The sequence below is a fragment of the Oncorhynchus mykiss genome, chromosome 6 (genome assembly GCF_013265735.2).
Source record: "Oncorhynchus mykiss isolate Arlee chromosome 6, USDA_OmykA_1.1, whole genome shotgun sequence".
Classification (NCBI taxonomy): Eukaryota; Metazoa; Chordata; class Actinopteri; order Salmoniformes; family Salmonidae; genus Oncorhynchus; species Oncorhynchus mykiss.
Window position 1 is genome coordinate 4,897,832 of NC_048570.1, and position 20,697 is coordinate 4,918,528.

Here is a 20,697-nt window from a genome sequence, read left to right on the forward strand (position 1 = left end):
ATTAAACTATATGTCCCCTCTACTCCCACCTCTACTCCAGGCTATAGTAAACTATATGTCCCCTCTACTCCAGGCTATAGTAAACTATATGTCCCCTCTACTCCAGGCTATAGTAAACTATATGTCCCCTCTACTCCCACCTCTACTCCAGGCTATAGTAAACTATATGTCCCCTCTACTCCAGGCTATAGTAAACTATATGTCCCCTCTACTCCAGGCTATATTAAACTATATGTCCCCTCTTCTCCAGGCTATATTAAACTATATGTCCCCTCTACTCCCACCTCTACTCCAGGCTATAGTAAACTATATGTCCCCTCTACTCCAGGCTATAGTAAACTATATGTCCCCTCTACTCCAGGCTATAGTAAACTATATGTCCCCTCTTCTCCAGGCTATAGTAAACTATATGTCCTCTCTACTCCAGGCTATAGTAAACTATATGTCCCCTCTACTCCAGGCTATAGTAAACTATATGTCCCCTCTACTCCAGGCTATAGTAAACTATATGTCCCCTCTACTCCAGGCTATAGTAAACTATATGTCCCCTCTACTCCAGGCTATATTAAACTATATGTCCCCTCTTCTCCAGGCTATATTAAACTATATGTCCCCTCTACTCCCACCTCTACTCCAGGCTATAGTAAACTATATGTCCCCTCTACTCCAGGCTATAGTAAACTATATGTCCCCTCTACTCCAGGCTATAGTAAACTATATGTCCCCTCTACTCCAGGCTATAGTAAACTATATGTCCCCTCTACTCCAGGCTATAGTAAACTATATGTCCCCTCTACTCCAGGCTATAGTAAACTATATGTCCCCTCTACTCCAGGCTATAGTAAACTATATGTCCCCTCTACTCCCACCTCTACTCCAGGCTATAGTAAACTATATGTCCCCTCTACTCCAGGCTATAGTAAACTATATGTCCCCTCTACTCCCACCTCTACTCCAGGCTATAGTAAACTATATGTCCCCTCTACTCCAGGCTATAGTAAACTATATGTCCACTCTACTCCCACCTCTACTCCAGGCTATAGTAAACTATATGTCCCCTCTTCTCCAGGTTATAGTAAACTATATGTCCCTTCTACTCCCACCTCTTCTCCAGGCTATAGTAAACTATATGTCCTCTCTACTCCAGGCTATAGTAAACTATATGTCCCCTCTTCTCCAGGTTATAGTAAACTATATGTCCTCTCTACTCCAGGCTATAGTAAACTATATGTCCCCTCTACTCCAGGCTATAGTAAACTATATGTCCTCTCTACTCCAGGCTATAGTAAACTATATGTCCCCTCTTCTCCAGGCTATAGTAAACTATATGTCCCCTCTACTCCAGGCTATAGTAAACTATATGTCCCCTCTGCTCCAGGCTATATTAAACTATATGTCCCCTCTTCTCCAGGCTATAGTAAACTATATGTCCTCTCTACTCCAGGCTATAGTAAACTATATGTCCCCTCTTCTCCAGGCTATAGTAAACTATATGTCCCCTCTACTCCCACCTCTACTCCAGGCTATAGTAAACTATATGTCCCCTCTACTCCCACCTCTACTCCAGGCTATAGTAAACTATATGTCCCCTCTTCTCCAGGCTATAGTAAACTATATGTCCCCTCTTCTCCAGTCTATATTAAACTATATGTCCCCTCTACTCCCACCTCTTCTCCAGGATATAGTAAACTATGTGTCCCCTCTACTCCCACCTCTTCTCCAGGCTATATTAAACTATATGTCCCCTCTACTCCCACCTCTACTCCAGGCTATATTAAACTATATGTCCCCTCTACTCCCACCTCTTCTCCAGGCTATATTAAACTATATGTCCCCTCTACTCCCACCTCTTCTCCAGGATATAGTAAACTATATGTCCCCTCTACTCCAGGCTATAGTAAACTATATGTCCCCTCTTCTCCAGGCTATATTAAACTATATGTCCCCCCTACTCCCACCTCTACTCCAGGCTATAGTAAACTATATGTCCCCTCTACTCCAGGCTATAGTAAACTATATGTCCCCTCTACTCCAGGCTATAGTAAACTATATGTCCCCTCTTCTCCAGGTTATAGTAAACTATATGTCCTCTCTACTCCAGGCTATAGTAAACTATATGTCCCCTCTTCTCCAGGCTATAGTAAACTATATGTCCCTTCTACTCCCACCTCTTCTCCAGGTTATAGTAAACTATATGTCCCCTCTACTCCAGGCTATAGTAAACTATATGTCCCCTCTTCTCCAGGTTATAGTAAACTATATGTCCTCTCTACTCCAGGCTATAGTAAACTATATGTCCCCTCTTCTCCAGGCTATAGTAAACTATATGTCCCCTCTACTCCCACCTCTACTCCAGGCTATATTAAACTATATGTCCCCTCTACTCCCACCTCTACTCCAGGCTATATTAAACTATATGTCCCCTCTACTCCAGGCTATAGTAAACTATATGTCCCCTCTACTCCCACCTCTACTCCAGGCTATAGTAAACTATATGTCCCCTCTTCTCCAGGCTATAGTAAACTATATGTCCTCTCTACTCCAGGCTATAGTAAACTATATGTCCCCTCTTCTCCAGGCTATAGTAAACTATATGTCCCCTCTACTCCCACCTCTAATCCAGGCTATATTAAACTATATGTCCCCTCTACTCCAGGCTATAGTAAACTATATGTCCCCTCTACTCCCACCTCTTCTCCAGGCTATAGTAAACTATATGTCCCCTCTTCTCCAGGCTATAGTAAACTATATGTCCCCTCTACTCCCACCTCTACTCCAGGCTATAGTAAACTATATGTCCCCTCTACTCCAGGCTATAGTAAACTATATGTCCCCTCTACTCCAGGCTATAGTAAACTATATGTCCCCTCTTCTCCAGGCTATAGTAAACTATATGTCCCCTCTACTCCCACCTCTACTCCAGGCTATAGTAAACTATATGTCCCCTCTACTCCAGGCTATAGTAAACTATATGTCCCCTCTACTCCAGGCTATATTAAACTATATGTCCCCTCTTCTCCAGGCTATATTAAACTATATGTCCCCTCTACTCCCACCTCTACTCCAGGCTATAGTAAACTATATGTCCCCTCTACTCCAGGCTATAGTAAACTATATGTCCCCTCTACTCCAGGCTATAGTAAACTATATGTCCCCTCTACTCCCACCTCTACTCCAGGCTATAGTAAACTATATGTCCCCTCTACTCCAGGCTATAGTAAACTATATGTCCCCTCTACTCCAGGCTATATTAAACTATATGTCCCCTCTTCTCCAGGCTATATTAAACTATATGTCCCCTCTACTCCCACCTCTACTCCAGGCTATAGTAAACTATATGTCCCCTCTACTCCAGGCTATAGTAAACTATATGTCCCCTCTACTCCAGGCTATAGTAAACTATATGTCCCCTCTTCTCCAGGCTATAGTAAACTATATGTCCTCTCTACTCCAGGCTATAGTAAACTATATGTCCCCTCTACTCCAGGCTATAGTAAACTATATGTCCCCTCTACTCCAGGCTATAGTAAACTATATGTCCCCTCTACTCCAGGCTATAGTAAACTATATGTCCCCTCTACTCCAGGCTATATTAAACTATATGTCCCCTCTTCTCCAGGCTATATTAAACTATATGTCCCCTCTACTCCCACCTCTACTCCAGGCTATAGTAAACTATATGTCCCCTCTACTCCAGGCTATAGTAAACTATATGTCCCCTCTACTCCAGGCTATAGTAAACTATATGTCCCCTCTTCTCCAGGCTATAGTAAACTATATGTCCTCTCTACTCCAGGCTATAGTAAACTATATGTCCCCTCTACTCCAGGCTATAGTAAACTATATGTCCCCTCTACTCCAGGCTATAGTAAACTATATGTCCCCTCTACTCCAGGCTATAGTAAACTATATGTCCCCTCTACTCCAGGCTATAGTAAACTATATGTCCCCTCTACTCCAGGCTATAGTAAACTATATGTCCCCTCTACTCCAGGCTATAGTAAACTATATGTCCCCTCTACTCCAGGCTATAGTAAACTATATGTCCCCTCTACTCCAGGCTATAGTAAACTATATGTCCCCTCTACTCCAGGCTATAGTAAACTATATGTCCCCTCTACTCCAGGCTATAGTAAACTATATGTCCACTCTACTCCCACCTCTACTCCAGGCTATAGTAAACTATATGTCCCCTCTTCTCCAGGTTATAGTAAACTATATGTCCCTTCTACTCCCACCTCTTCTCCAGGCTATAGTAAACTATATGTCCTCTCTACTCCAGGCTATAGTAAACTATATGTCCCCTCTTCTCCAGGTTATAGTAAACTATATGTCCTCTCTACTCCAGGCTATAGTAAACTATATGTCCCCTCTACTCCAGGCTATAGTAAACTATATGTCCTCTCTACTCCAGGCTATAGTAAACTATATGTCCCCTCTTCTCCAGGCTATAGTAAACTATATGTCCCCTCTACTCCAGGCTATAGTAAACTATATGTCCCCTCTTCTCCAGGTTATAGTAAACTATATGTCCTCTCTACTCCAGGCTATAGTAAACTATATGTCCCCTCTTCTCCAGGTTATAGTAAACTATATGTCCCCTCTTCTCCAGGTTATAGTAAACTATATGTCCTCTCTACTCCAGGCTATAGTAAACTATATGTCCCCTCTTCTCCAGGCTATAGTAAACTATATGTCCCCTCTACTCCCACCTCTACTCCAGGCTATATTAAACTATATGTCCCCTCTACTCCCACCTCTACTCCAGGCTATAGTAAACTATATGTCCCCTCTACTCCCACCTCTACTCCAGGCTATATTAAACTATATGTCCCCTCTACTCCAGGCTATAGTAAACTATATGTCCCCTCTACTCCCACCTCTACTCCAGGCTATAGTAAACTATATGTCCCCTCTTCTCCAGGCTATAGTAAACTATATGTCCTCTCTACTCCAGGCTATAGTAAACTATATGTCCCCTCTTCTCCAGGCTATAGTAAACTATATGTCCCCTCTACTCCAGGCTATAGTAAACTATATGTCCCCTCTACTCCCACCTCTTCTCCAGGCTATAGTAAACTATATGTCCCCTCTTCTCCAGGCTATAGTAAACTATATGTCCCCTCTACTCCCACCTCTACTCCAGGCTATAGTAAACTATATGTCCCCTCTTCTCCAGGCTATAGTAAACTATATGTCCCCTCTTCTCCAGGCTATATTAAACTATATGTCCCCTCTACTCCAGGCTATAGTAAACTATATGTCCCCTCTACTCCCACCTCTTCTCCAGGCTATAGTAAACTATATGTCCCCTCTTCTCCAGGCTATAGTAAACTATATGTCCCCTCTACTCCCACCTCTACTCCAGGCTATAGTAAACTATATGTCCCCTCTTCTCCAGGCTATAGTAAACTATATGTCCCCTCTTCTCCAGGCTATATTAAACTATATGTCCCCTCTACTCCCACCTCTACTCCAGGCTATAGTAAACTATATGTCCCCTCTTCTCCAGGCTATAGTAAACTATATGTCCTCTCTACTCCAGGCTATAGTAAACTATATGTCCCCTCTTCTCCAGGCTATAGTAAACTATATGTCCCCTCTACTCCCACCTCTACTCCAGGCTATAGTAAACTATATGTCCCCTCTTCTCCAGGCTATATTAAACTATATGTCCCCTCTTCTCCAGGCTATAGTAAACTATATGTCCCTTCTACTCCCACCTCTTCTCCAGGTTATAGTAAACTATATGTCCCCTCTACTCCAGGCTATAGTAAACTATATGTCCTCTCTACTCCAGGCTATAGTAAACTATATGTCCCCTCTTCTCCAGGCTATAGTAAACTATATGTCCCCTCTACTCCAGGCTATAGTAAACTATATGTCCCCTCTACTCCAGGCTATAGTAAACTATATGTCCCCTCTTCTCCAACCTATATTAAACTATATGTCCCCTCTTCTCCAGGCTATAGTAAACTATATGTCCCTTCTACTCCCACCTCTTCTCCAGGTTATAGTAAACTATATGTCCCCTCTACTCCAGGCTATATTAAACTATATGTCCCTTCTACTCCCACCTCTTCTCCAGGTTATAGTAAACTATATGTCCCCACTACTCCAGGCTATAGTAAACTATATGTCCACTCTTCTCCCATGTCTCCTCCAGGATATATGCTTGAGCCTGACCATGAGAAGAGACCAGATATATATCAAGTCTCCTACTTTGCCTTCAAGTTAGCTGGAAAGGAGTGTCCTGTGCCAAATCTCCTTGTAAGTCGCTGTTCTTTCATTGTGACAGATGTTCAAAACTTTGGGATCAAATAGAAATTCTTGTTTTCTATGAAAACATACATGAAATTAGTTACAAAATGAATAGGAAATATAGTCAAGCAAGACGTTGACAAGGTTTATAAATAATGATTGTTATTCTTCTTTTTTTTAATAATAATTTTCCTTCAACGAATCCTCCATTTGCAGCACTTACAGCCTTGCAGACCTTTGGCTTTCTAGTTGTCAAGTTGTTGAGGTAATCTGAAGAGATTTCACCCCATGCTTCCTGAAGCACCTCCCACAAGTTGGATTGGCTTGATGGGCACTTCTTACGTACCATACGGTCAAGCTGCTCCCACAACAGCTCAATAGGGTTGAGATCCGGTGACTGTGCTGGCCACTCCATTATAGACAGTATACCAGCTGACTGCTTCTTCCTTAAATAATTATTACATAGTTTGGAGCTGTGCTTTGGGTCATTGCCCTGTTGTAGGAGGATATTGGCTCCATTTAAGCGCCGTCCACAGGGTACGGCATGGCGTTACAAAATGGAGTGATAGCCTTCCTTGTTCAAGATCTCTTTTACCCTGTACAAACCTCCCACTTTACCACCACCAAAGCCCCCCCAGACCATCACATTGCCTCCACCAGGCTTCACAGATGGTTCACTCCTCCAGCATCTTTTAATTTTTTTATGCATCTCACGAATGTTCTTCTTTGTGATCTGAACACCTCAGAATATACATTAGTCTGTCCTGTAACACTTTTTTCCAATCTTCCTCTGTCCAGTGTCTGTGTTCTTTTGCCCATCTTAATCTTTTCTTTTTATTGGCCAGTCTGAGATGTGGCTTTTTCTTTGCAACTCTGCCTAGAAGGCCAGCATCCCGGGGTCGCCTCTTCACTGTTGAAGTTGAGACTGGTGATTTATGGGTACTATTTTAATGAAGCTGCAAGTTAAGGATTTGTGAGGTGTCTGTTTCTCAAACTAGACACTCTAATGTACTTGTCCTCTTGCTCAGTTGTGCACCGGGGCCTCCCACTCCTCTTTCTATTCTGGTTAGAGCCAGTTTGCTCTGTTCTGTGAAGAGAGTAGTACACAGCGTATTCCATAGTAGTACACAGATATTCCATAAAACAAATCAGCCTTTTCCAGCTACAATAGTCATTTACAACATTAGCAATGTCTACACTGTATTCCTGATCAAATTGTATCTCTACGCTTTCTCATAGCGACAACCCCAGGGAATGGGCAGCCGATGGTCTCCTACAGAGCTCTCCTCTCCCCACAATGCACCCTGAGTTAGTTAGGTTGAGATGATGGTTGTGTAACATCACGTTGTCTCCTACAGAACTCTCCTCTCCCCACAATGCACCCTGAGTTAGTTAGGTTGAGATGATGGTTGTGTAACATCACGTTGTCTCCTACAGAACTCTCCTCTCCCCACGTCACTTCCTGAGCCGCTCACAGCCAGCCAATTCGCTGCCAGGAAGAGTATGACGAAAGCCAGGTATGTCACCGTGCGTTATAGATATTCTGGAATGTAAATCTCAGGTCTCTAGCAAAAAGGGATTTAATATCAAGGAGAATGTAAAAAAATATATAAAAAATCAAGGTTATATGAAAGAGATCATTTTAAGTTCCCCAAACCTAAACGTGTTCTTCTGGTCCAGAATCACAGAGTCCGTGGGCCCGACGGCAACTTCCATCACTCCGAGACAGAGACCCAAAGCTACAAACAGTTATGTGCTACCCATTCCTGTAGCAGCCGTCACCCCGGTCGCTGCCACGCCCATCGTCACCCCGGTCGCTGCCACGCCCATCGGCACCCCGGTCGCTGCCACGCCCATCGGCACCCCTACAACTGAGCCTTCTGTACCTGTCAGCAATGGGCAGAAAGGTGAGCCTTCACATTTGACTATGTGTTTGTTTTCTTTATCTGCCGTTTTGTGCCCTTGAGCAAGGCACTGAAACCCTTAAGTGCCCCCCCCCATGGGCACTGAACCCCTAAGTGCCCCCCCCCCCCCCCCATGGGCACTGCACCTTGGCTGACACTGTGCATCTCACTGTGGGGGGGGACAATAGCCTTGCAAAGCCTCCTGATCCCGCGAGCTTTACACTTCCCCCACGAGCTAAACACCATTATTTTCCTGCTTTGAGGAACTTAGTGCTTTTGTTCTCTGTGGCCTGACGTGAGTAAGTCATTTAAGCGTGTTTACCCTTGCCGGCCTAGACGGCATCCCAAGCCGCGTCCTCAGAGCACGCTCAGCTGGGGTGTTTACGGACATATTCAATCTCTCCATATCCCAGTCTGAAGGAAATGTGCCTCGTCCCCGAAGACCCTCACAATCTTCTACAAATGTCACAGGAAGGCCAAGAAGATCATCAAGGTTCTCAGATCATCCGAGCCACGGCCTGTTCACCTCGCTACCATCGAGCAGGCCGAGACAGTACAGGTGCATCAAAGCTGGGACCGAGAGACTGATAGAAGCTGTTTTGTCTCCAGGCCATCAGACTGTTAAACAGTCACCACTAGCCAGACTCCTCCCAATACCCTGCCCTGAAACTTAGTCACGGTTATCACCCCACTAGCCGGCTATCACCCAGTACTCTACCCTGTGGAGACGGCTGCCCTATGTACATAGTCATTAAAACTAGTCACTTTAATGTTTACATACTTAATATGTATATACTGTATATTAGTCTAGGCTCATCCTATATAACTACTGCTGTCCACACCTTTTCTATCCATACTGACTATACAAACCATCCTGTTAAACTACTGTCTTTACAAACCATCCTATTATAACTACTGTCTATACACCCCATCCTATATATAACTACTGTCTATACAAACCATCCTGTTAAACTACTGTCTTTACAAACCATCCTATATATAACTACTGTCTATACACCCCATCCTATATATAACTACTGTCTATACACCCCATCCTATATATAACTACTGTCTATACACCCCATCCTATTTAACTACTGTCTATACACCCCATCCTATATATAACTACTGTCTATACACCCCATCCTATATAACTACTGTCTATACACCCCATCCTATATATAACTACTGTCTATACACCCCATCCTATATATAACTACTGTCTATACACCCCATCCTATATATAACTACTGTCTATACACACCATCCTATATATAACTACTGTCTATACACACCATCCTATATATAACTACTGTCTATACACCCCATCCTATATATAACTACTGTCTATACACCCCATCCTATATATAACTACTGTCTATACACCCCATCCTATATATAACTACTGTCTATACACCCCATCCTATATATAACTACTGTCTATACACCCCATCCTATATATAACTACTGTCTATACACCCCATCCTATATATAACTACTGTCTATACACCCCATCCTATATATAACTACTGTCTATACACCCCATCCTATATATAACTACTGTCTATACACCCCATCCTATATATAACTACTGTCTATACACCCCATCCTATATATAACTACTGTCTATACACCCCATCCTATATAACTACTGTCTATACAAACCATCCTGTTAAACTACTGTCTATACACCCCATCCTATATATAACTACTGTCTATACACCCCATCCTATATATAACTACTGTCTATACACCCCATCCTATATATAACTACTGTCTATACACCCCATCCTATATATAACTACTGTCTATACACCCCATCCTATATATAACTACTGTCTATACACCCCATCCTATATATAACTACTGTCTATACACACCATCCTATATATAACTACTGTCTATACACACCATCCTATATATAACTACTGTCTATACACCCCATCCTATATATAACTACTGTCTATACACCCCATCCTATATATAACTACTGTCTATACACCCCATCCTATATATAACTACTGTCTATACACCCCATCCTATATATAACTACTGTCTATACACCCCATCCTATATATAACTACTGTCTATACACCCCATCCTATATATAACTACTGTCTATACACCCCATCCTATATATAACTACTGTCTATACACCCCATCCTATATATAACTACTGTCTATACACCCCATCCTATATAACTACTGTCTATACAAACCATCCTGTTAAACTACTGTCTATACACCCCATCCTATATATAACTACTGTCTATACACCCCATCCTATATATAACTACTGTCTATACACCCCATCCTATATATAACTACTGTCTATACACCCCATCCTATATATAACTACTGTCTATACACCCCATCCTATATATAACTACTGTCTATACACCCCATCCTATATATAACTACTGTCTATACAAACCATCCTATATAACTACTGTCTATACACCCCATCCTATATATAACTACTGTCTATACACCCCATCCTATATATAACTACTGTCTATACACCCCATCCTATATATAACTACTGTCTATACACCCCATCCTATATATAACTACTGTCTATACAAACCATCCTATATAACTACTGTCTATACACCCCATCCTATATATAACTACTGTCTATACACACCATCCTATTTAACTACTGTCTATACACACCATCCTATATAACTACTGTCTATACACACCATCCTATATAACTACTGTCTATACACACCATCCTATATAACTACTGTCTATACACATCATCCTATATAACTACTGTCTATACTGTCTATACACACCATCCTATATAACTACTGTCTATACACACTATCCTATATAACTACTGTCTATACACACCATCCTATATAACTACTGTCTATACACACCATCCTCTACAACTACTGTCTATACTGTCTATACACACCATCCTATATAACTACTGTCTATACTGTCTATACACACCATCCTATATAACTACTGTCTATACACACCATCCTATATAACTACTGTCTATACACATCATCCTATATAACTACTGTCTATACTGTCTATACACACCATCCTATATAACTACTGTCTATACACACCTTCCTATATAACTACTGTCTATACACACCATCCTATATAACTACTGTCTATACACACCATCGTATATAACTACTGTCTATACACACCATCCTCTATAACTACTGTCTATACACACCATCCTATATAACTACTGTCTATACACACCATCCTATATAACTACTGTCTATACACACCATCCTATATAACTACTGTCTATACACACCATCCTATATAACTACTGTCTATACACACCATCCTATATAACTACTGTCTATACTGTCTATATACACCATCCTATATAACTACTGTCTATACACACCATCCTATATAACTACTGTCTATACACACCATCCTATATAACTACTGTCTATACACACCATCCTATATAACTACTGTCTATACACACCATCCTATATAACTACTGTCTATACACACCATCCTATATAACTACTGTCTATACTGTCTATATACACCATCCTATATAACTACTGTCTATACACACCATCCTATATAACTACTGTCTATACACACCATCCTATATAACTACTGTCTATACTGTCTATACACACCATCCTATATAACTACTGTCTATACACACCATCCTATATAACTACTGTCTATACACATCATCCTATATAACTACTGTCTATACTGTCTATACACACCATCCTATTATAACTACTGTCTATAGACACCATCCTATATAACTACTGTCTATACACACCATCCTATATAACTACTGTCTATACACACCATCCTATATAACTATTGTCTATACACACCATCCTATATAACTACTGTCTATACACACCATCCTATATAACTACTGTCTATACACACCATCCTATATAACTACTGTCTATACACACCATCCTATATAACTACTGTCTATACACACCATCCTATATAACTACTGTCTATACACACCATCCTATATAACTACTGTCTATACTGTCTATATACACCATCCTATATAACTACTGTCTATACTGTCTATATACACCATCCTATATATAACTACTGTCTATACACACCATCCTATATAACTACTGTCTATACACACCATCCTATATAACTACTGTCTATACACACCATCCTATATAACTACTGTCTATACTGTCTATACACACCATCCTATATAACTATATATAATATAATGTCTATATTATTACTACTGCACTGTTAGAGCTAGAGACACAAGCAGTTAGCTAGGTATTACTGTTGGAGCTAGAAACACAAGCAGTTAGCTAGGTATTACTGTTGGAGCTAGAAACACAAGCAGGTAGCTAGGTATTACTGTTGGAGCTAGAGACACAAGCAGTTAGCTAGGTATTACTGTTGGAGCTAGAAACACAAGCAGTTAGCTAGGTATTACTGTTGGAGCTAGAGACACAAGCAGTTAGCTAGGTATTACTGTTGGAGCTAGAGACACAAGCAGTTAGCTAGGTATTACTGTTGGAGCTAGAAACACAAGCAGTTAGCTAGGTATTACTGTTGGAGCTAGAGACACAAGCAGTTAGCTAGGTATTACTGTTGGAGCTAGAAACACAAGCAGTTAGCTAGGTATTACTGTTGGAGCTAGAGACACAAGCAGTTAGCTAGGTATTACTGTTGGAGCTAGAGACACAAGTAGTTAGCTAGGTATTACTGTTGGAGCTAGAGACACAAGCATTTAGCTAGGTATTACTGTTGGGAGCTAGAGACACAAGCATTTAGCTAGGTATTACTGTTGGAGCTAGAGAATCAAGCAGTTAGCTAGGTATTACTGTTGGAGCTAGAGAAACAAGCAGTTAGCCAGGTATTACTGTTGGAGCTAGAAATACAAGAATTTAGCTAGGTATTACTGTTGGAGCTAGAGAATCAAGCAGTTAGCTAGGTATTACTGTTGGAGCTAGAGAAACAAGCAGTTAGCTAGGTATTACTGTTGGAGCTAGAGAAACAAGCAGTTAGCTAGGTATTACTGTTGGAGCTAGAAACACAAGCATTTAGCTAGGTATTACTGTTGGAGCTAGACATGAAGTAGTTAGCTAGGTATTACTGTTGGAGCTAGAGACACAAGTAGTTAGCTAGGTATTACTGTTGGAGCTAGAGACAAGCATTTAGCTAGGTATTACTGTTGGAGCTAGAAACACAAGCAGTTAGCTAGGTATTACTGTTGGAGCTAGAGAATCAAGCAGTTAGCTAGGTATTACTGTTGGAGCTAGAGAAACAAGCAGTTAGCCAGGTATTACTGTTGGAGCTAGAAATACAAGAATTTAGCTAGGTATTACTGTTGGAGCTAGAGAATCAAGCAGTTAGCTAGGTATTACTGTTGGAGCTAGAGAAACAAGCAGTTAGCTAGGTATTACTGTTGGAGCTAGAGAAACAAGCAGTTAGCTAGGTATTACTGTTGGAGCTAGAAACACAAGCATTTAGCTAGGTATTACTGTTGGAGCTAGACATGAAGTAGTTAGCTAGGTATTACTGTTGGAGCTAGAGACACAAGTAGTTAGCTAGGTATTACTGTTGGAGCTAGAGACAAGCATTTAGCTAGGTATTACTGTTGGAGCTAGAGAAACAAGCAGTTAGCTAGGTATTACTGTTGGAGCTAGAGACACAAGCAGTTAGCTAGGTATTACTGTTAGAGCTAGAAACACAAGCAGTTAGCTAGGTATTACTGTTAGAGCTAGAAACACAAGCAGTTAGCTAGGTATTACTGTTGGAGCTAGAGACACAAGCAGTTAGCTAGGTATTACTGTTAGAGCTAGAAACACAAGCAGTTAGCTAGGTATTACTGTTGGAGCTAGAAACACAAGCAGTTAGCTAGGTATTACTGTTGGAGCTAGAGAATCAAGCAGTTAGCTAGGTATTACTGTTGGAGCTAGAGAAACAAGCAGTTAGCCAGGTATTACTGTTGGAGCTAGAAATACAAGAATTTAGCTAGGTATTACTGTTGGAGCTAGAGAATCAAGCAGTTAGCTAGGTATTACTGTTGGAGCTAGAGAAACAAGCAGTTAGCTAGGTATTACTGTTGGAGCTAGAGAAACAAGCAGTTAGCTAGGTATTACTGTTGGAGCTAGAAACACAAGCATTTAGCTAGGTATTACTGTTGGAGCTAGACATGAAGTAGTTAGCTAGGTATTACTGTTGGAGCTAGAGACACAAGTAGTTAGCTAGGTATTACTGTTGGAGCTAGAGACAAGCATTTAGCTAGGTATTACTGTTGGAGCTAGAGAAACAAGCAGTTAGCTAGGTATTACTGTTGGAGCTAGAGACACAAGCAGTTAGCTAGGTATTACTGTTAGAGCTAGAAACACAAGCAGTTAGCTAGGTATTACTGTTAGAGCTAGAAACACAAGCAGTTAGCTAGGTATTACTGTTGGAGCTAGAGACACAAGCAGTTAGCTAGGTATTACTGTTAGAGCTAGAAACACAAGCAGTTAGCTAGGTATTACTGTTAGAGCTAGAAACACAAGCAGTTAGCTAGGTATTACTGTTGGAGCTAGAGAAACAAGCAGTTAGCTAGGTATTACAGTTGGAGCTAGAAACACAAGCATTTAGCTAGGTATTACTGTTAGAGCTAGAAACACAAGCAGTTAGCTAGGTATTACTGTTAGAGCTAGAAACACAAGCAGTTAGCTAGGTATTACTGTTGGAGCTAGAGAAACAAGCAGTTAGCTAGGTATTACTGTTGGAGCTAGAAACACAAGCATTTAGCTAGGTATTACTGTTAGAGCTAGAAACACAAGCAGTTAGCTAGGTATTACTGTTGGAGCTAGAAACACAAGCAGTTAGCTAGGTATTACTGTTGGAGCTAGAAACACAAGCATTTAGCTAGGTATTACTGTTGGAGCTAGAAACACAAGCATTTAGCTAGGTATTACTGTTAGAGCTAGAAACACAAGCAGTTAGCTAGGTATTACTGTTAGAGCTAGAAACACAAGCAGTTAGCTAGGTATTACTGTTGGAGCTAGAGAAACAAGCAGTTAGCTAGGTATTACTGTTGGAGCTAGAAACACAAGCATTTAGCTAGGTATTACTGTTAGAGCTAGAAACACAAGCAGTTAGCTAGGTATTACTGTTGGAGCTAGAAACACAAGCAGTTAGCTAGGTATTACTGTTGGAGCTAGAAACACAAGCATTTAGCTAGGTATTACTGTTGGAGCTAGAAACACAAGCAGTTAGCTAGGTATTACTGTTGGAGCTAGAGAAACAAGCAGTTAGCTAGGTATTACTGTTGGAGCTAGAGAAACAAGAATTTAGCTAGGTATTACTGTTGGAGCTAGAAACACAAGCATTTCGCTGCTCCTACGGAAACGTGAAAATATGTGTACTCGACCAATGAACATTTGATTTACTTTAAAATATCTGTGCACCGATGACTGTAAGCTTCCGGCATCAGGCGGCTTTTTGCGATACTAGGTCGTCAGAAAAGGAGACAAATGTTCTGTTTTTTTTTATTTTTATTACAAAATGAACAATGAAATATCTCTGCGCTTTTATCATAGCGACCACCCCAGGGAGTGGGCAGCCGGTGGCGCCACAGACAGCCAACAGGGTCCTCCAGCAGCTGCAGCCTGGGGACCTGCGTCTGCAACAACAGGATCCACTTCACCCTGTCCATCCACAGCAGCTCCAATACCTTCAGGTACTACTGAGTCACCCTGTCCATCCACAGCAGCTCCAATACCCTCAGGTACTACTGAGTCACCCTGTCCATCCACAGCAGCTCCAATACCTTCAGGTACTACTGAGTCACCCTGTCCATCCACAGCAGCTCCAATACCTTCAGGTACTACTGAGTCACCCTGTCCATCCACAGCAGCTCCAATACCTTCAGGTACTACTGAGTCACCCTATCCATCCACAGCAGCTCCAATACCTTCAGGTACTACTGAGTCACCCTGTCCATCCACAGCAGCTCCAATACCTTCAGGTACTACTGAGTCACCCTGTCCATCCACAGCAGCTCCAATACCCTCAGGTACTACTGAGTCACCCTGTCCATCCACAGCAGCTCCAATACCTTCAGGTACTACTGAGTCACCCTGTCCATCCACAGCAGCTCCAATACCTTCAGGTACTACTGAGTCACCCTGTCCATCCACAGCAGCTCCAATACCCTCAGGTACTACTGAGTCACCCTGTCCATCCACAGCAGCTCCAATACCTTCAGGTACTACTGAGTCACCCTGTCCATCCACAGCAGCTCCAATACTTTCAGGTACTACTGAGTCACCCTGTCCATCCACAGCAGCTCCAATACCTTCAGGTACTACTGAGTCACCCTGTCCATCCACAGCAGCTCCAATACCTTCAGGTACTACTGAGTCACCCTGTCCATCCACAGCAGCTCCAATACCTTCAGGTACTACTGAGTCACCCTGTCCATCCACAGCAGCTCCAATACCTTCAGGTACTACTGAGTCACCCTGTCCATCCACAGCAGCTCCAATACCTTCAGGTACTACTGAGTCACCCTGTCCATCCACAGCAGCTCCAATACCTTCAGGTACTACTGAGTCACCCTGTCCATCCACAGCAGCTCCAATACCCTCAGGTACTACTGAGTCACCCTCACACGATGACACTGTAGCAGCTCCTATACCCTCAGGTACTACTGAGTCACCCTGTCCATCCACAGCAGCTCCAATACCTTCAGGTACTACTGAGTCACCCTGTCCATCCACAGCAGCTCCAATACCTTCAGGTACTACTGAGTCACCCTGTCCATCCACAGCAGCTCCAATACCTTCAGGTACTACTGAGTCACCCTGTCCATCCACAGCAGCTCCAATACTTTCAGGTACTACTGAGTCACCCTGTCCATCCACAGCAGCTCCAATACCTTCAGGTACTACTGAGTCACCCTGTCCATCCACAGCAGCTCCAAAACCTTCAGGTACTACTAAGTCACCCTCACACCATGACACTGTAGCAGCTCCTATACCCTCAGGTACTACTGAGTCACCCTGTCCATCCACAGCAGCTCCAATACCTTCAGGTACTACTGAGTCACCCTCACACCATGACACTGTAGCAGCTCTTATACCCTCAGGTACTACTGAGTCACCCTGTCCATCCACAGCAGCTCCAATACCTTCAGGTACTACTGAGTCACCCTGTCCATCCACAGCAGCTCCAATACCTTCAGGTACTACTGAGTCACCCTCACACCATGACACTGTAGCAGCTCTTATACCCTCAGGTACTACTGAGTCACCCTGTCCATCCACAGCAGCTCCAGTACCTTCAGGTACTACTGAGTCACCCTGTCCATCCACAGAAGCTCCAATACCCTCAGGTACTACTGAGTCACCCTGTCCATCCACAGCAGCTCCAATACCTTCAGGTACTACTGAGTCACCCTGTCCATCCACAGCAGCTCCAATACCCTCAGGTACTACTGAGTCACCCTGTCCATCCACAGCAGCTCCAATACCTTCAGGTACTACTGAGTCACCCTGTCCATCCACAGCAGCTCCAATACCTTCAGGTACTACTGAGTCACCCTGTCCATCCACAGCAGCTCCAATACCTTCAGGTACTACTGAGTCACCCTGTCCATCCACAGCAGCTCCAATACCTTCAGGTACTACTGAGTCACCCTGTCCATCCACAGCAGCTCCAATACCTTCAGGTACTACTGAGTCACCCTGTCCATCCACAGCAGCTCCAATACCCTCAGGTACTACTGAGTCACCCTGTCCATCCACAGCAGCTCCAATACCTTCAGGTACTACTGAGTCACCCTGTCCATCCACAGCAGCTCCAATACCTTCAGGTACTACTGAGTCACCCTGTCCATCCACAGCAGCTCCAATACCCTCAGGTACTACTGAGTCACCCTGTCCATCCACAGCAGCTCCAATACCTTCAGGTACTACTGAGTCACCCTGTCCATCCACAGCAGCTCCAATACCTTCAGGTACTACTGAGTCACCCTGTCCATCCACAGCAGCTCCAATACCTTCAGGTACTACTGAGTCACCCTGTCCATCCACAGCAGCTCCAATACCTTCAGGTACTACTGAGTCACCCTCACACCATGACACTGTAGCAGCTCTTATACCCTCAGGTACTACTGAGTCACCCTGTCCATCCACAGCAGCTCCAGTACCTTCAGGTACTACTGAGTCACCCTGTCCATCCACAGAAGCTCCAATACCCTCAGGTACTACTGAGTCACCCTGTCCATCCACAGCAGCTCCAATACCTTCAGGTACTACTGAGTCACCCTCACACCATGACACTGTAGCAGCTCCTATACCCTCAGGTACTACTGAGTCACCCTGTCCATCCACAGCAGCTCCAATACCTTCAGGTACTACTGAGTCACCCTGTCCATCCACAGCAGCTCCAATACCTTCAGGTACTACTGAGTCACCCTGTCCATCCACAGCAGCTCCAATACCTTCAGGTACTACTGAGTCACCCTGTCCATCCACAGCAGCTCCAATACCTTCAGGTACTACTGAGTCACCCTGTCCATCCACAGCAGCTCCAATACCTTCAGGTACTACTGAGTCACCCTCACACGATGACACTGTAGCAGCTCCTATACCCTCAGGTACTACTGAGTCACCCTGTCCATCCACAGCAGCTCCAATACCTTCAGGTACTACTGAGTCACCCTGTCCATCCACAGCAGCTCCAATACCTTCAGGTACTACTGAGTCACCCTGTCCATCCACAGCAGCTCCAATACTTTCAGGTACTACTGAGTCACCCTGTCCATCCACAGCAGCTCCAATACCTTCAGGTACTACTGAGTCACCCTGTCCATCCACAGCAGCTCCAATACCTTCAGGTACTACTTAGTCACCCTGTCCATCCACAGCAGCTCCAATACCTTCAGGTACTACTGAGTCACCCTCACACCATGACACTGTAGCAGCTCCTATACCCTCAGGTACTACTGAGTCACCCTGTCCATCCACAGCAGCTCCAATACCTTCAGGTACTACTGAGTCACCCTGTCCATCCACAGCAGCTCCAATACCCTCCGGTACTACTGAGTCACCCTGTCCATCCACAGCAGCTCCAATACCCTCAGGTACTACTGAGTCACCCTGTCCATCCACAGCAGCTCCAATACCTTCAGGTACTACTAAGTCACCCTCACACCATGACACTGTAGCAGCTCCTATACCCTCAGGTACTACTGAGTCACCCTGTCCATCCACAGCAGCTCCAATACCTTCAGGTACTACAGAGTCACCCTCACACCATGACACTGTAGCAGCTCTTATACCCTCAGGTACTACTGAGTCACCCTGTCCATCCACAGCAGCTCCAATACCTTCAGGTACTACTGAGTCACCCTGTCCATCCACAGCAGCTCCAATACCTTCAGGTACTACTGAGTCACCCTGTCCATCCACAGCAGCTCCAATACCTTCAGGTACTACTGAGTCACCCTGTCCATCCACAGCAGCTCCAATACCTTCAGGTACTACTGAGTCACCCTGTCCATCCACAGCAGCTCCAATACCTTCAGGTACTACTGAGTCACCCTGTCCATCCACAGCAGCTCCAATACCCTCAGGTACTACTGAGTCACCCTCACACGATGACACTGTAGCAGCTCCTATACCCTCAGGTACTACTGAGTCACCCTGTCCATCCACAGCAGCTCTAATACCTTCAGGTACTACTGAGTCACCCTGTCCATCCACAGCAGCTCCAATACTTTCAGGTACTACTGAGTCACCCTGTCCATCCACAGCAGCTCCTATACCCTCAGGTACTACTGAGTCACCCTGTCCATCCACAGCAGCTCCAATACCTTCAGGTACTACTGAGTCACCCTGTCCATCCACAGCAGCTCCAATACCTTCAGGTACTACTGAGTCACCCTGTCCATCCACAGCAGCTCCAATACCCTCAGGTACTACTGAGTCACCCTGTCCATCCACAGCAGCTCTTATACCCTCAGGTACTGAGTCACCCTGTCAATCCACAGCAGCTCCAATACCCTCAGGTACTACTGAGTCACCCTGTCCATCCACAGCAGCTCCAATACCTTCAGGTACTACTGAGTCACCCTGTCCATCCACAGCAGCTCCAATACCTTCAGGTACTACTGAGTCACCCTGTCCATCCACAGCAGCTCCAATACCCTCAGGTACTACTGAGTCACCCTGTCCATCCACAGCAGCTCCAATACCTTCAGGTACTACTGAGTCACCCTGTCCATCCACAGCAGCTCCAATACTTTCAGGTACTACTGAGTCACCCTGTCCATCCACAGCAGCTCCAATACCTTCAGGTACTACTGAGTCACCCTCACACCATGACACTGTAGCAGCTCCTATACCCTCAGGTACTACTGAGTCACCCTGTCCATCCACAGCAGCTCCAATACCTTCAGGTACTACTGAGTCACCCTGTCCATCCACAGCAGCTCCAATACCTTCAGGTACTACTGAGTCACCCTGTCCATCCACAGCAGCTCCAATACCTTCAGGTACTACTGAGTCAC

General features: G+C 43.8%; 1 protein-coding gene and 1 long non-coding RNA gene across 3 annotated transcripts in view; both read left to right on the plus strand.

The window, feature by feature from the left end:
- Nucleotides 1-20,697, plus strand: part of bmp2k (BMP2 inducible kinase) — a 92,575-nt gene that overhangs the window by 54,957 nt on the left and 16,921 nt on the right. For both annotated transcript variants that reach the window (XM_036979244.1, XM_036979245.1), the window contains exons 8-11: nucleotides 6,167-6,270; nucleotides 7,699-7,778; nucleotides 7,942-8,168; nucleotides 15,722-15,861. In XM_036979244.1, the coding sequence (XP_036835139.1) occupies nucleotides 6,167-6,270; nucleotides 7,699-7,778; nucleotides 7,942-8,168; nucleotides 15,722-15,861 (551 nt within the window). The remainder of the gene's footprint in view (nucleotides 1-6,166; nucleotides 6,271-7,698; nucleotides 7,779-7,941; nucleotides 8,169-15,721; nucleotides 15,862-20,697) is intronic.
- Nucleotides 17,035-20,260, plus strand: LOC118964809. The gene is made up of 3 exons (XR_005051987.1): nucleotides 17,035-17,115; nucleotides 17,170-17,367; nucleotides 20,197-20,260. It is a non-coding gene; the product is annotated as an uncharacterized LOC118964809 (long non-coding RNA).